Source organism: Sylvia atricapilla, chromosome 5 (genome assembly GCF_009819655.1).
Source record: "Sylvia atricapilla isolate bSylAtr1 chromosome 5, bSylAtr1.pri, whole genome shotgun sequence".
Classification (NCBI taxonomy): Eukaryota; Metazoa; Chordata; class Aves; order Passeriformes; family Sylviidae; genus Sylvia; species Sylvia atricapilla.
The window spans coordinates 63,171,282-63,185,936 of NC_089144.1; the positions used below are offsets into that span (position 1 = coordinate 63,171,282).

At 39.5% G+C, this 14,655-nt stretch overlaps 1 protein-coding gene across 6 annotated transcripts in view; it reads left to right on the forward strand.

The window, feature by feature from the left end:
- The window catches only part of CAPRIN2 (caprin family member 2), a 32,227-nt gene extending 17,783 nt beyond the window's left edge, over nucleotides 1–14,444 (forward strand). For 3 of the 6 annotated variants that reach the window (XM_066319761.1, XM_066319763.1, XM_066319765.1), the window contains 11 exons: nucleotides 1,417–1,548; nucleotides 1,745–1,832; nucleotides 2,261–2,316; nucleotides 2,894–2,995; nucleotides 4,578–4,688; nucleotides 5,300–5,452; nucleotides 7,988–8,171; nucleotides 9,731–9,913; nucleotides 11,170–11,270; nucleotides 11,990–12,056; nucleotides 13,524–14,444. In XM_066319761.1, the coding sequence (XP_066175858.1) occupies nucleotides 1,417–1,548; nucleotides 1,745–1,832; nucleotides 2,261–2,316; nucleotides 2,894–2,995; nucleotides 4,578–4,688; nucleotides 5,300–5,452; nucleotides 7,988–8,171; nucleotides 9,731–9,913; nucleotides 11,170–11,270; nucleotides 11,990–12,056; nucleotides 13,524–14,092 (1,746 nt within the window). In that variant the 3' untranslated portion in view covers nucleotides 14,093–14,444. The remainder of the gene's footprint in view (nucleotides 1–1,416; nucleotides 1,549–1,744; nucleotides 1,833–2,260; nucleotides 2,317–2,893; nucleotides 2,996–4,577; nucleotides 4,689–5,299; nucleotides 5,453–7,987; nucleotides 8,172–9,730; nucleotides 9,914–11,169; nucleotides 11,271–11,989; nucleotides 12,057–13,523) is intronic. The other 3 variants (XM_066319764.1, XM_066319766.1, XM_066319762.1) reach the window with 2 other exon arrangements.
- Nucleotides 14,445–14,655: the final 211 nt, after the last annotated feature.

The following is a 14,655-nucleotide window of genomic DNA, read 5'->3' on the forward strand; positions in this document are numbered from 1 at the left end:
CACAGCTCATCAAGCAGCTATCACGTGGGTCACACAGATACTAGAAACAGTCCTCCAGAGTTAATCGTGTCCTGTAAGCTTCTTGCCTGTGCATGGCATTGGAATTTCTGCAAAGGCCAGAGACTGGGTTCAGAAAACTTTTGAAAAGGAAATGCAAGAGTGCTTTAGGCTTGTCCTAAAAGTGGACACTTGATCAGTTTGTGGTGGATTTAGTGTGTTATTATTTGTCATCATAACACAAATACCCTTCTGCCATATATTTTCCAATGCTTCATGCAAATACTCAGTAACACTACTGTACAATATATTGAAGTAGTAACCTCCTGATAGAAATACAGCTGTTTGTCCTGTAGGAAAATAAAGGCTTTCACGTGTTCCTGCATATCTCAACATTTGGACCAGCTGAAATAATGCTACTAAATGTCTTCAGATTTGCCTCCCTCTAGCTGTACAGACAAGCATAAGAATAGTAAAACTGTAAGGAACCACAAAAATTATTGGTTTAAAATACTTCTAATGAGCCTACTTCTCCATGCTGTTTCAAAACATGTTAGACTATCTAGACAGTCTAATATTATTGTCACCCTATAAATAACAGCTTCTTCAGCTTAAGGAGCTTACTATTGCGATTTTTGTTACCTTAGACTGACTCATTCTCTGACAAAACATTTCCCTCTTTTAAAATGGAGTGATAACCAGTTGGGATAAACTCTTACAGCTGAAATAATCAAGGAGTAGTAAAGCCCTGCAAAAGTCCATGTTAGGCTCTTGTGTGGGAACGTAGGTGTATTTATGCCAAACCCAGATGTAATAATTTCTGCAGGATGTGGTGCACTGAGGTTGTGGCTTTTTAGTAGAAACACTTTGGTCTCATCCTGAGTTACTTGCTTGCCATATGTCTCTAAGGTGCAACTTTTTCGGAGTGTCTGTAAATACCCTCCTAATAAAAGATCTGTACTTACTGGTGTAGGCTGTATTGGGAGGAAGTCAACCTTGAATGATGTAGTTTTGATTTTTAAGTTTATTCTGGCCTTCACCTGAAATATGATTTTCCTTAGATGGTAGTGCCTAATTTTGCACTAGATGCAGGCAAATCTTTGACTATAAGAAACTGAAGTGAATTAATCACGTGAAAGGTGTTCCTGCCCATGGCAGGGGGGTTTGGAACTAGATAAGTTGTCTTCAAGCTGTCTTCCAACCCAAATTGTTCTATGAAATCTGTGGCTTAACTTGTTGTAGCAAAAGGAACCTGATTCTTTTCTAATAAAGTGAAAACTTGATTCAGGAAGTATCAATAACAGCACAGAATTCCCTGGTTCACAGTATCTGACACCTCTAGGTTACTGTGGAAGTATATTGGATAAGGCAGCTTGTCTTGCTTCCAGTATTAGATTTAAAATAATTTCTCCTTTTTAGGTGCCTAAACCTGTACATCAGCCAGCTGCAGAATTTTGTTCTACTTCAACTCTTCCAAAAGATCCAGTATTGAGAAGGGAAAAACTTCAGGATCTGATGACTCAGATACAAGGGACTTATAACTTCATGCAAGTATGTTTTTCTCTGCTGTTGTAGCACAACACTCTAGTTCCTGCTGGGTTAGGAAAAACAGTGTTGGCAACGTGTGTTGGCACTGAATGAATGAAGTAGCCCTAATTAGCTAAAAGCAGTTTGTCAAGTGAGAATGTTTCATTTGAATCTAGAGTTTAATTTTTTTTTCTACCCATGGTGGTCTTTTTTTTGAAAGGAGTCCATTCTGGATTTTGATAAAGCTTCACCAAGTGCCATTGGTTCATCCCAACCTCCTTCAGTTGCTCCAGCAAGTAGTCCTGTAGGTAGGTGACACTATAAGTGTAAATGTTATGTAAAATTGTGCAAGCACTAACAGAGTTTGCTTGGGTTGTAGATCAGTAGGCCTGGTGAAGACAGCTTGTTTAAGTATAAAGAACAGACCATGCTAAAAGACTGCATGGATCTTGGACTGTAGAACTCAGTTGCCCAGTTTATTAATTTTTTTCTTAATCCGGCATCTGGGCATCTTTTCTGTGGTAAAAGTATTTTTGTCATTGAATACCTGTCCTCTTTTACCAAAAACCTGAGTTTTCAATTGGGTGTGGTTTGCTGATGCTAGGTTTAAATATTTGCAGCCCATGTGGTAAAAGTAATAAAAACCAAATGATTAAAAAATAGAACTGCACACCAAAACTATATGTAGTGTTTGAATTTAAAAGTAAATGTTGCTTCATGCATTCTATTTTTACAGCTTCAAAAGAGCAGAAACTGCCAAGTCAGAGTGATTTTCTTCAGCAGTCCCTTCAAGTAAGTTCAAGTTAGGACTGAAGAGGCAGATAGAGGTTATTTACCAGCATGGATTTATACTTGAATTGTTTTTCTTGACAGTAGTTTTGTATTGCATACAATGTAGTAGGTTGCAAGTCTAAGATCACTCAAATGCTGATACAGCTAGCTGCTCTTCTGGTTGAAACGGGGAGATAAATGCTTGAAGTTTCTTGAAGAGTGCTGAAGGTATGCTGAAATAGTTTGCATATTTTACCTATAGATTCAGATCATAGCCAGTGGTCTTGTGCAGAAGAACAGCTAGTTTCTTTGCTAGATAGTGTTTTCATCTTCAGGATCCTTACACCAAAGATTGTACCTCAAACTTTGGTAGTTGTGGTTAAATTAACCTTAAATTCAGTCACCATGCTTGCAGGTCTTGTGACTTTTAGTTTTAAATGTTCTTCCTTGCCATGAACAAGAACTCCTGGTCAAAACACTTCAGTCCCTGCATTATTCTGTGGTTTACTTGGACATGCTGAGGGTGTGAGTTTTAGTGAAACCAAACATTTACATTTGATATTTTTGAAACCTTATCTCTGTTTTGTCTCCTCTCAAGGCTGCTGCTTCGTCCATGACGCTGCATGGTTCAAACACTTCCCTGGCATCTGCTGGTCATGCTCGTTCTGGCTCTGAAACTGAAGACTTGGTGACACCACAGGTACCACACCCTGGGGTTCGCTGGCATTCAGATCTGTGTGACAGCCAGCCCTAACAGAAAGCTGACCTGGGGCCCTCCTGAATAACTTTATTTGAACAACATACAAGTAACAGCAGTCGTATAGATGGGTGCAAAACTCTTGCTAATACTGCATGAATGCAAAGTGAGCAGACTGCTGCTTGACAGAAGAAGGGTGTGGGATGAAAAATCCTCACTAAAAAATGTGGTTCCTACATTCTTGTAGGAACATGGAAGCAGCATAAATATTTGCTTTGGTTATAGTGTAGAATATTCCCTCTAATGATGACAAAGAGGTTGCATAAATTGGGATGGGTATTGTCATGAAATAGCAGAACCTGTGTATAACCTGAAAACTGAGATATTCTCTAAAACACTAACTGAGGAAATACTGGGAGTTTGGCTTCCTGATGTTCAGCTAAGACCTAAAATTTTGCTTGCTTTAGTTGTATTTATGTGCCGTTAAACATTCAAATAGTGTTTAGAGCTGAAAAGTTTCAATTTATGCAGATCACTGTCTTAAAGCTCTCTTGTAAATTTTCTTGCTAAGTTCAAGAACACAACTGGCTCTTTCCTGATGGACTGTAATTCATAGTATGTAGATTATAATGGGAACTGTTCTTGCTTTTTACATTTTTTTTGCTGATGTACATGTTATCAGCATACTGTGTACCTAGTACATACTCTATTTCTTAATATACTGTATACTGATAGGGCTATTAGTCTTACAACCTTTTGAATCAGCAGTTTTGTCCCTGTTCTTGACACCTTCTATCACTTCTCCAGTGCCTTGAGGCTCCTTGTGCTGACAAGAATTCAATCATTTTGCTGTTCAATATGCATCCAGAAGGCTTGTGCTGCGCTATAAAGTAGAGCATCTGATTTAGTAGAATGCTAACTTATTGTTTGGAATTAGGGTTGCTTGTACCCAGCCTATTTCTAGTACCTTCAGCTTGAAGTCTAGTGCCTGTCTTTTCCAGGGAAAGCAGTAGGTAAGTTTTTGTCCCAGCACAACCAGGGAATACACTCCATGGTAACAGTGCTCCTCCTGGTGTGCAAGTGCTGTCTGAGGCACTGTGATGTGTACATGGTGAGCACAGGACTGGGAGACTTTAGCCCTAGGCTCTGTATTGAAGTATTAAGCAACTCCTAAACTTAGCATTACAAGTGTGACCTAGCTATAGAGGACGCAGCCTTTGCAAAGCCTTGTTCAACAGAGCTTACCAGAGGCACAACATATCTTTCCATGTAATTCAGTGAAACAGGTGTGTGTTGCAGACTTCACTGTAAGTGCTTGAAGCAATCTATGGTTCTTAAAATGATCTGACTTTGCAGGGCTAGTTGTGCAACCAGTTGTGTAAGGAGAGTAATCTAAATCTGAATCTCTAAAGCTAATTACTCAAAGCTTTGGTTAAGATCACTATTTAATACTTTGGCTTTGGAATTAATGCTTGTCCCAGTCTTTCAAAATCCATTTGTTTCAACTTTTGCACTGATGATCTGTAGCTTTATCAGAACTCTGTTGTACTACTTGTAATAGCAGGTGCATTATGGCTTCTTCTAGGCATCAACACCACTTTCTCAAGAGAATGAGAAATATACTTCCCAGCCTCTGTATCAGACAAGTTCACGTGTTTCTGAGCCACTGATACCTAAAAAGATTGAAATTGCCCAGGTGAGCTATCACAAGTAAGGTAAATATTTAAGTTGCTGAAATGGTAAGGCTCTAGACATGTTCCTTTTGACTCCTGATTCCTGTAAATATCTAAACCAGCACTTCATTTTGCCATCTGCACAGCTGAGGCCTAATGCTGGTTAATACTTTGTCTGGACAACTCAGCATTGTTTCTAATCTGAAACATAATTAAGTAGGAAAGGGAAAAAAAATCAGATGCCCTAAATATCCTGAGTTCCTCCAGAAAAGAGAAGTAATTTTTAATATCAGCCAAAGAATCATCTTCTACTAAATGGGACAGAAAGCATTTTGTGTCCTTAGTGGTCTAATGTCTCTTTATTGTGATATTATTCCAAAGCATGGTATGTATAGTAGCTCATAGGCACATTTCACTTAATCAGCAGAGACTGCAATAGAAGTACTGTTTGCTGAGGATGCACAGCAAGATTTGAAATTGTAAGCAAAAGCTATTTTGTAGCTCTACTATGTCCAAATGTCATCCTGTAGAAACTGCTGACTTCTGTCAGTCTAGGCTTTAGAACAAATTAACTGCTTCTGTTACTGCCTGATAATTATCAAGTGACCTTTCATTACATTTGTTCTTCCCCCAGGCAACTATTCCCCTCCCAAGTGAGCCACAGTCGCCATTGCCTACTTCAAGCACCCCTGTGCCATCAGTGCCACCAGTGCAAAGCTTTCAGTCTCCTCCAGCAAGCAGCAGTTCTGTCACAATAACAGCAGCTCCCTTTCAGGCTATGCAGACTGTAAGTATGCAACACACAGAACTGACAGTGATGTGAGTAATTTAGGAGTAGCACTGAGGACCTGGCTCCTCTTGGAGTAGTACAGAACTTGATAAATCGTTTTGTTTTAACTATAAAACCTAGATTAGTCCTCTGGTTCTCTGATTCCTTCAGAACTTAAAACAGATCTAAGAACAGAGATCCTGGTTTTGCTCTGTGTAGTGTCAAAAAACTAATACTAGCATATCTTAGTAGCTTCAAGGAACAAAGAGGGGGAAGTCAAATCAGGAGACTGATAGCTGTGTCCTTAAGTGAGGTGGACAGTACTTATACTGCTCTTGGGACAAGATTTCAAATAAAACAGACTTCCTTGGAGAAAGGGAATCCTGAAGTATATAGATATTAGGACAATCTTTTCAGAAGCCTGAGTTTGTCATGTTCTCCTGTTTGATTCAGTGGGGAAAAACTCAGTCCACAGAATCACAGAAAATGTGTCTTTGGAAGACTGGTGTTGCTCATTTTCCTGCATTGTTAACAAGTAGTCATTGTATGTATCTCAGAAATATACCACATAGGCTGAGAGATTCACTGCAAATATAGAACATCAGTAGTGGTGTATGGCCTGAAAATATAGTATCAAACATTGCTCCTTCCTGGTCATCTGCAGTGCAGGCTTAGAGCAGTTCAGAGGAAGAGTCTCCATTTCCTTAAGTTCAAGTATAGGGAAGGAAGGCAACATTCTTTACTCTGCTACATTCTTCAGAAGATGATAGAAACATTGATTTAATGTTTTTTCTCAAAAACAAGCTTTAGGTTCTCCAAAGGCATTCTCCATTTTAACAGAAGTACTAGTGCAATTCACAACTTGCTGGACAATCTCTGTCTTGCAGTATTGAGGTATATGTGGTGGGAACAGGTGGAAGAAGGTATCTAATAACCTTTCAAATCACAGGAGTTAATAACTAAAACTTCCATGACATCCTGGTGTGGTCTGTAGTAAAATCACTGCATTGACTTCTTCTGCTTGGTTTTCTGTATTTGTAGAAGAGGTCATGAGGATGTTTGTTCCTCTGGTAGTGGTAGAAATTTTGAACTTTGCAGTGCAGGGTTTTCTGCTTCCCTACATTGCTTAGATTCTCATTGCTGCCAAGAAAGCACAGCCATTGGACTTGAGTAGATAGTCAGGATGATTCCCTGCCAAATAGTGGCATCACAGTGACAGTAATGGAAGTATCTCATTGTAGGTCCTCAAACATCCTATTGCTGCTTATGGAAGCTTGAAGGCAGGCTTGACCTGTAGCCCTACTCCTTGGTTTGAATTCCACCTGTAATCCTCACTGTAGGACAAAGCAGACCACTTGCTACAAAAACTTCAGGATGTGGGTGTTGACAGCCTGACTCCCCTGCGTTCTCAAATTTCTTTTAGAAAAATGATAGCTTTGGATCACTTTATTTACCAGATGAAGTGATCAAAATTAGAAAAAAAAATCCCAACAAAACAAAAAACCAAAAAAACCAACCAAAAAAAAAAAAAAAAACCCAACAAAAAAACCCACCCAAAGTTTGTTTTATTTTACAATGGTTCAAAATGCTTCTTAGAGGCAATTCTGGGTTTTTTCACCCTGGAAAAAGTATTCATTTCTTTTTTTAATTTATAGGGTATCTGCAAATGGCAAGAATTTTCAAACTGTGAAGCTGTTTCTTGCATCATCCAGCTGTGGCTTTTGCCCAAGTCTGTCTTCAGAGTTTATAGTCTTGGAAAATGCTAGATACACGTGTAGACTAAGTACCAGCACTGCTGATATCTCTTCATGTGAAATTTAGATCCTTTTAATCAAAACAGACTTTACCTATTTAATGTTGATACTAGTTGTCCCTTTTGGTAGCATTATTTCTGGTAATTGTGTTATTGGCTACGAAGTAATATAGTCACTGGAGTTACTGGTTATTAGATTTAACTAACAGTAATATCTGCTCATCATTGTAGTGCCTAGACTAACATTTGAATGGTGAGACTGATTTAGGTTAAGTGTTTATTCTTGGGGAACTTTAAAGGAGTAGGAAAGATGAAGCTCCATTTACTGAAGGGCCAAAAGATGTCTAATATGCTGTTTGAGTGAATAGCAGTGTTATATCAGGTTCCAAGACATGCAGAAAGACCCAGATTAATCCCAAATGTGAATATCTCATCTCAGGATAGGCTCTCCCAGCTTCAGCTTGAGCTGTAGGGCAGGTAGTCAGTGAATTTCACAGTGGATTTCCCACAGAAGGAAAATAGCTTGTTGTATGGCAATTGTTCTGCTGACAGTACAGTAGCTATGGTCAATCAAGCTGTTCCCTGTGTAGTAGCTGCATAAACAGGAGTGTGTTCTGTAAGTTTACTGAGAGGGAAAAAAGATGGGTTGATGTATGATGTTTGTGGTTATTTCTAAGAAACAGTTGTTCTAGAAATCAATTAAAAAGTGCATGGATTCAAGCCACAGCATAGCAGGGTGATGGCATTAAGCAGAGACTTCAGCTGCTGGTGTAAAGCACTTGTTTTCAAATATGCTGTAGGTATTTAAGGTGAATGCACCACTGCCTCCACGGAAAGACCAGGAAATTAAAGAGGATTCTTCGTATTCAGCAGGATATAACCAGAGTTTCTCCACAGCAAGTACACAGACTCCTCCTCAATGCCAGTTGCAATCTTCTCATGTTGCAGAACAAACCTCTCTTTCACAAGAATCTCTGTCTTCAGGTAAGAACTGCACTTGCTTCTGTATTTCAAGTAGTCTTTAAATATGCTAGTTTATAATAGTATCTAAATGCATTATCATGTGCTGTGAGTACTTCTAACCCAGTGAAATTCTTAACAGGTGCTACACAAATGTCTAATACCAGGCATACATCAACTCTAATGTAGTTGATGGTATGTAAACTTAATTTTAAAACTGCCAACAGGATGAAAGGCTGTTTCAAACTTGTTTCTGTATTCGATGAACAGAATGTTGTCATTTATGTGCCTGAATTTCCCAGTAGGTGAGAAAATCAAGTATGTGGTGATACTTGGCAGTCAAACAATCATTTGCTTGGAATAGTAGCAATGATGAAATAGTGTTATTTGGAGCTATTAATTTGGTTTCTGGTAACAGTGCTGTCAGTGCTGGGAGTTGCTGACTGCTAAGTAAGAAATCTGGGATAAGTTTTCAGTCTGACCTGAGGAATACTGAGCTAGTAAGTGGTCTTGAGCTGTTACATTCAACACAAACCTGACTTACTTGACGTTCAGGTAGTGCAAGAGGTGGGTTTGTATAGCTGACACTTAGTTTGACATGAAACTGACCCCTAAATGAGGTTTTAGGATGAAAGAAAGTGACAACTCGAGACCTGTATTCATAGGGCCATCTAATAAAATGGCTCAGGGTCATTTACAGCTGCTGTTTTTGTGCCAGAGTGATTTTCATAGGTCTTAGACCAGAAACAGACAGATGGTGTGAAGTCAATGAGACACTGAGAACTCAGAAGAACGGTGTAAGTGTAGCAGCCATGAAAGCAGGTTTAGCTTCAGTGCTCCTTCACATCACTGAGACTACAGGTGATGAGCCTTGGAATTTTTTTTTTTGGGAAGTCATAATTTTATTAGCTTTGTGCAGAGGCATTGCACAGACTCCACACGGGTTTGTACTATTGTTCTGGATCAATTTTAAGCTTTTTGGATTGAAATAAAGCATGGCCTTGTGGAAGTACTTTTACGGTTGCAAGGTTTGTGTTTAAAGCTAACCACTCACCCTTCTGAGTGAAAAGTGTTCTTGAATACATTTTGCTTGGAGTTAGCTGTCTAGTATGTGATAGGAATGTCTACTGAAGAGACTGATCTCAAATATCTGCTTTCCAAAGTCATCTTATTGCTATTTAGGTGTGACGGAGTTTCTCGCTGTTTTGAGGGATGTCAATACTGAGGTGACCTAGTTTATCAGTGAAAATTCTTTATCAAATTTTACCTGATTTTTAACCTAGGCTGGGTATTTTCATGCTGCTGGCAAGCTTGTTCTCACCTGTACAACCAACTTCTTTTGAATGTATTAGGGGTTTCCACTGAGAGCCTGTGCTGTCTACAGTAGATTTTAACAAGTGCTACACTTTACAAAACAAAAGGAATGATCCACTCACTTCAAGTAATGAAAGGGCAGAAGAACAGAATATTCAGAGCAGCTTAATTGGTCTCTGAATGTCCTAATATTGCCCTTGCTTCTGTGTGTGATAACTTACTGCAGTTGTAAAAAGCTTTGATTTATCTGTGCCTTCTGTTTTAAGCAGTGAACTATCAACCTGATGGAGCTGTTCCTGTTAGCAATGGTAGCCTTGCCTTTTATCCAGCTCAGGCTAATGTTATTCCCAGACCCCCTCAGCCTTACCTCAACAGCCGTGGGTCTGTCAGAGGGTCTGCTAGAGGTGGAAGGTCGCTGGGGAATTCCTATCGCTCCCCTGGTGGGTACAAAGGTATGTCTGTATTTACTATCATCCTAAAGATCTAATGTGCTGCCAGTAGAATGTGATTGAACACAACACAGGATTAAATTCACGTTCTAGATGTGAAATGTCTTAAGACCCTAAGGGCAATGTGCAGAGAATGGGGCCCTCTGTAGAATTAAAGGAAGCTCATTCTGACTTCTATTTGTGGTCCCTGTACTTGAGATGTCAGGCCCAATGGCACAGCAATTTCATAGCCTGCCTAAATATGAAGATAGAAGCTTTCACTAAGAGGTTATTAGATTACTCATATGGACTTTTCTGTTGGTGTTTTCATTTGCTGTTCTGAACTTTTTACCTACTTAATTCTTTCTCTTGGCATCTTGCTGACAAACTGGGCAGGCGTCTTTCTCTTCAGATACCACTTGCTGTGTTTGCCCAAAATAAGGCAATTTTGCTTAGCACTGCTCACTTTAATATTGCCAGCAGAAACCAGGATGAGGGAGAGGCTCCCAGTAGTGAAGAGCCCTTCTAGATCAATAACAAACTAAAGGGTTTTAAGAGGAGGGTTATTTGCAGACCAGTTACTCTTTTGCTGCCAGATGAAGTACTAAAGAGAGTTTCAGCAGACTTTAAGCAGTTACTAAATTAAAGTTGTTGCTAGCTACCAGCTGCAGATTGTGGCCTATTCCCCTCTGATGTAGAAAGGCATTTAGTCTGTGGTAGGTGCTTCAGCTTTTGGGCTCAGCCTGCTCAGTACCTTGTAGAAACATGTACCAGATGATGAGTTTTATAATTCTGACTTAACAGCAGTCTGGGGTTCGGTGGTGTCTGGAATGAAGTTACTTGCAGTTCTGCTTTAGTAGTTAAATAATTGCTTAAGTTAATAGCTAAAGAGGCAATATATTATAGTAGCCCCTAAATGTGTACCAGTAATAGGTGGGTGTATGTAACAGAAAAGTGTTGTAATCCCATCTCTGGATTTAGCAAGCTTTTCAGATGTTCTGTGACATCCCATTAGCATCACAGGCAATGGATAGGGCCTGATGGTAATATTTTTAAGTACACAATTTTGGTGTAGCCACAGTGTGTGAGTTGAGTTATGCTAATAAAAATGCATTTGTTATAGGAGTAGCAAGGTTCCTGTTCAATTCCAAATTTAAGAATAGGTCTGTTACTGCATAACTTAATGTACATAATTGCAAAAAAAAGCTGTAGTTGTATTCTGGACTTGTACTGTAAATCAAACAATGAATGATACTGAATAATCAACTTTATTTGAACAGGTTTTGATGCCTACAGAGGTTCACCTTCATTAACTAATGGCAATTATGGCCAACTACAGTTTCCTGGTAGAGATTATGCTGGAATGCCATATTCTCAGAGGGTAAGTATTGACTTGATTTCCAATAGCCTTCCACTGTACAGGAGCCAAATCTTCTAACATGGTAGTTTCTCATTGTCTTAACAGGTGAACTATTACTTACAAGCTAGAGGTTAGTTTTGTTTCCCAGACAAACCCTTTTGTGGAATGATAAACAGCAGCCGAAATAAGTCAGTTCAGACAGGTAACATCTCTGTATGACAGGTTGATTTTAGTCTGAAAGGAGTCTTTGAAATGTAAACAGATGGTAAATAACATTGTATGAATCTGGTCTATTAGTTTAAAAGTTGGTTCACTAAAATGCCTCTGTAATGTAAAATAATGAACTTCTAAATGAACTGGCTGACAATGAGGCTAGGCCAAAACAAAACCCAACCATAAGTAAGAAGGCAAAGGTTCCTGGTGTGAGGAGGATCTGTCAGTGTCTTCTGTGCAGGCTCATGGACTTTGAACAGACTTGAGGCTTAAGGGTAGTGCTCAGTAACCTCAACTGAGTCCACAGTTCAGAAGCCAGCTTGCTACAACAGGCATCGATGTAGATCTTTAATTTTATACAAGCTGTAATGGAAGTAAATTTTCTGTAAGTAAAGCTTTTTATCTACATCTTGTTTCTGAACTATCACTGTCTATTCTAGAGACTGAATTTGTTGTGCAAAAAAGTGTATTTGCCTCATATGACTTCAGATTTGCTTATAGCCATCTTCCTAACACTTCTCTTTTAGGATGTTAATTACCAGCAGTGCTATAAGCGAGGTGGGATAAGTACTGGTCCTCGAGCAAATTCCAGAGGTAAGGCCAACATCAGGCCCCCAGTAGTCCCATACATGCTTGGGCATTGCAGCTGGGGTGTTACTGGGAACAGTGTGAAAAGCAGAATGCACCATCACTCACCTAACAGATCGACCTTGGTGTAAGTTAACCAAGCTCAGCTGGAGGCTTGAGTGCTGTTTTTCCATAACATTGCACAGCAGAAGATTCAATTTCACTATTCTCAGTCTGAAGTCTTCATGTCAAAGTTTTGACACAGTGGTGGTTGTGTTTGTGAAGTTCACTTACTGAGCTTCACAAATAGCCTGAGTAGGAAAATGCACATGAGGTGATTCCCTGTCTTAGGGAAGAAGCACTGGGTTTCTTCCCTCAATTGTGTAGTCTCCTCTTATTCTGGATAGGCTATCAGATCACTGAGACTCTGTAAAATAATTTTTCTATGAAAATGTATTTGGTAATATAGGTTTACTCTGTATTTCCATAGTAGAGTATAAAACCTAAAGAAAGAAATACAGCTAGTTGAGTCCAAGCATGAATAGCATGTGTTTTGAAGAGTTGGAAACAAGAATTGTTCCCACTGTATGTGCTGGAAAAAGACGGACTTCCAGTACTACAGATGAGAAGTGAGATGAAGAGTAGCTGTAGATCACTATTTTAAGGACTAAATGGCATATTATGGAAGCTGTTTTAGGATAAAGCAGGTCATATCCTGACTTGAGGGATGATTCACAGAATATACTTCAGAAGCGAACTAAATATGTGATCATGATGAATTAACAGCTGATGGAAGCACTCATCAGCATTAAGATCTCACAGTGACTTCCCTTATTTTATTGTCCTTCTTAAGGTGTTGTTTTCCAGTGGAAATAACAATGGTTTGTACCTTAAGTGTGACTGCTCTAAATTTCTCAGATCTATTAATGTCTTCATTCTAAATCTTTTAACTTGGATATTTGAAAAGATTTACAGCTTTATTTTGCAGAGTGAGGTGCACAAGCCTTAAAAGCAACTCTAGTTTTTCAGACTTAAAATATTCTAGCATTGTAAGTTGACAAGGTCTACTAGAAATGCAACTACAGAAGAATGGTGTTGAGTAACATGAAGTGAAAATTGAGATCTTGAAGGTGACTTGGCTCTAATTTTGTCAGTGCTTTCAGCAATTGCATTTTATTTCCTCTCAGAAGTTAGCATATGCTTTTAAGTTGATATGACATACTCAAGCTAAAATGATTACAACCTATTGCCTTCTCCTCCTTGGAAGTATAAGAAGTAATTGTTTATATCTCAGTTATGTCCCATCTTGCTCAATGCAAGTGTGATGAATATAAGTGAGCTACAAAGTTCTGCTCTCACCGGGGTCCTTTGACAACTTGCTGTGGCTCAAAGATCAAGCTGCTGCAAAGCCTGTACACTTACTGCTTGAGATTATGCCCACAGGCTTAAGGCTATCCTGTTGTAATACTCATCACTGCTAATGGTTCTTAACAGCAGGGTGGAGTGACTCCTCTCAGGTGAGCAGCCCAGAGCGAGACAATGAGACCTTTAACAGTGGGGACTCCGGGCAGGGAGACTCCCGCAGCATCACCCCTGTGGATATGCCGGTGACGAGCCAGGCTGCCACCATACTGCCCGTGCACGTCTACCCGCTCCCGCAGCAGATGAGGGTCGCCTTCTCTGCTGCTCGAACATCCAACCTGGCCCCTGGAACTCTCGACCAGCCCATTGTGTTTGACCTGTTGCTGAACAACCTGGGAGAAACTTTTGATATCCAGCTTGGTAGGTTCAACTGTCCGGTGAATGGTACCTATGTCTTCATCTTCCACATGCTGAAACTGGCTGTAAGTGTCCCTCTGTATGTGAATCTCATGAAGAATGAAGAGGTCCTTGTGTCAGCATATGCAAATGATGGGGCTCCTGACCATGAAACAGCCAGTAACCATGCAGTCCTGCAGCTGTTCCAGGGAGATCAGATCTGGCTACGGCTGCATCGGGGAGCCATCTATGGAAGTAGCTGGAAATACTCCACCTTTTCAGGATACCTCCTTTATCAGGACTAAAATCCAGTGCAATGTTTACAGAAGAGCTGCTCCAAACACCTTGGTGAGGGGGGTGGGACTAGCTTTGCACTTACTGACTTTATAGAGGATATGTGGTTCCATTATTGGGGGAATTGGTGGTCCTGTTTTGCAAGGTGAAATCATGGAGTTGGGGTACTGAATCAGCACTAATTTGGCACTTTATCAGTTGTGATGTAGCCTTGCTAATAAAGCTGTGAATGTATATTGTTTGCACTTACCCTAAACTGTATTAATGTCCAGCTTACTACACTATTGATTGCCTCAAGTATGGGCTATTCACAATGCCTTGTTGTGCCTCAATAAAACAAGTTAATATGCATTTTAGTATTAATCTTGCCCGTGGTTTTAATTTTAAGATACATCACTGACCTTTTTCCTCATGTGGGGTGTACATAAATATTACACAGAACTAGTCTCTGTGTAATATTTAATACATAAATATTACACAGAATTATTGAACTAATTTTCAATAATTTAGGATAATTTGTAATTAACTGGGGTTGTTTTAGTTCCTGCTTAATGCCAGTCTCAAGAACATTACC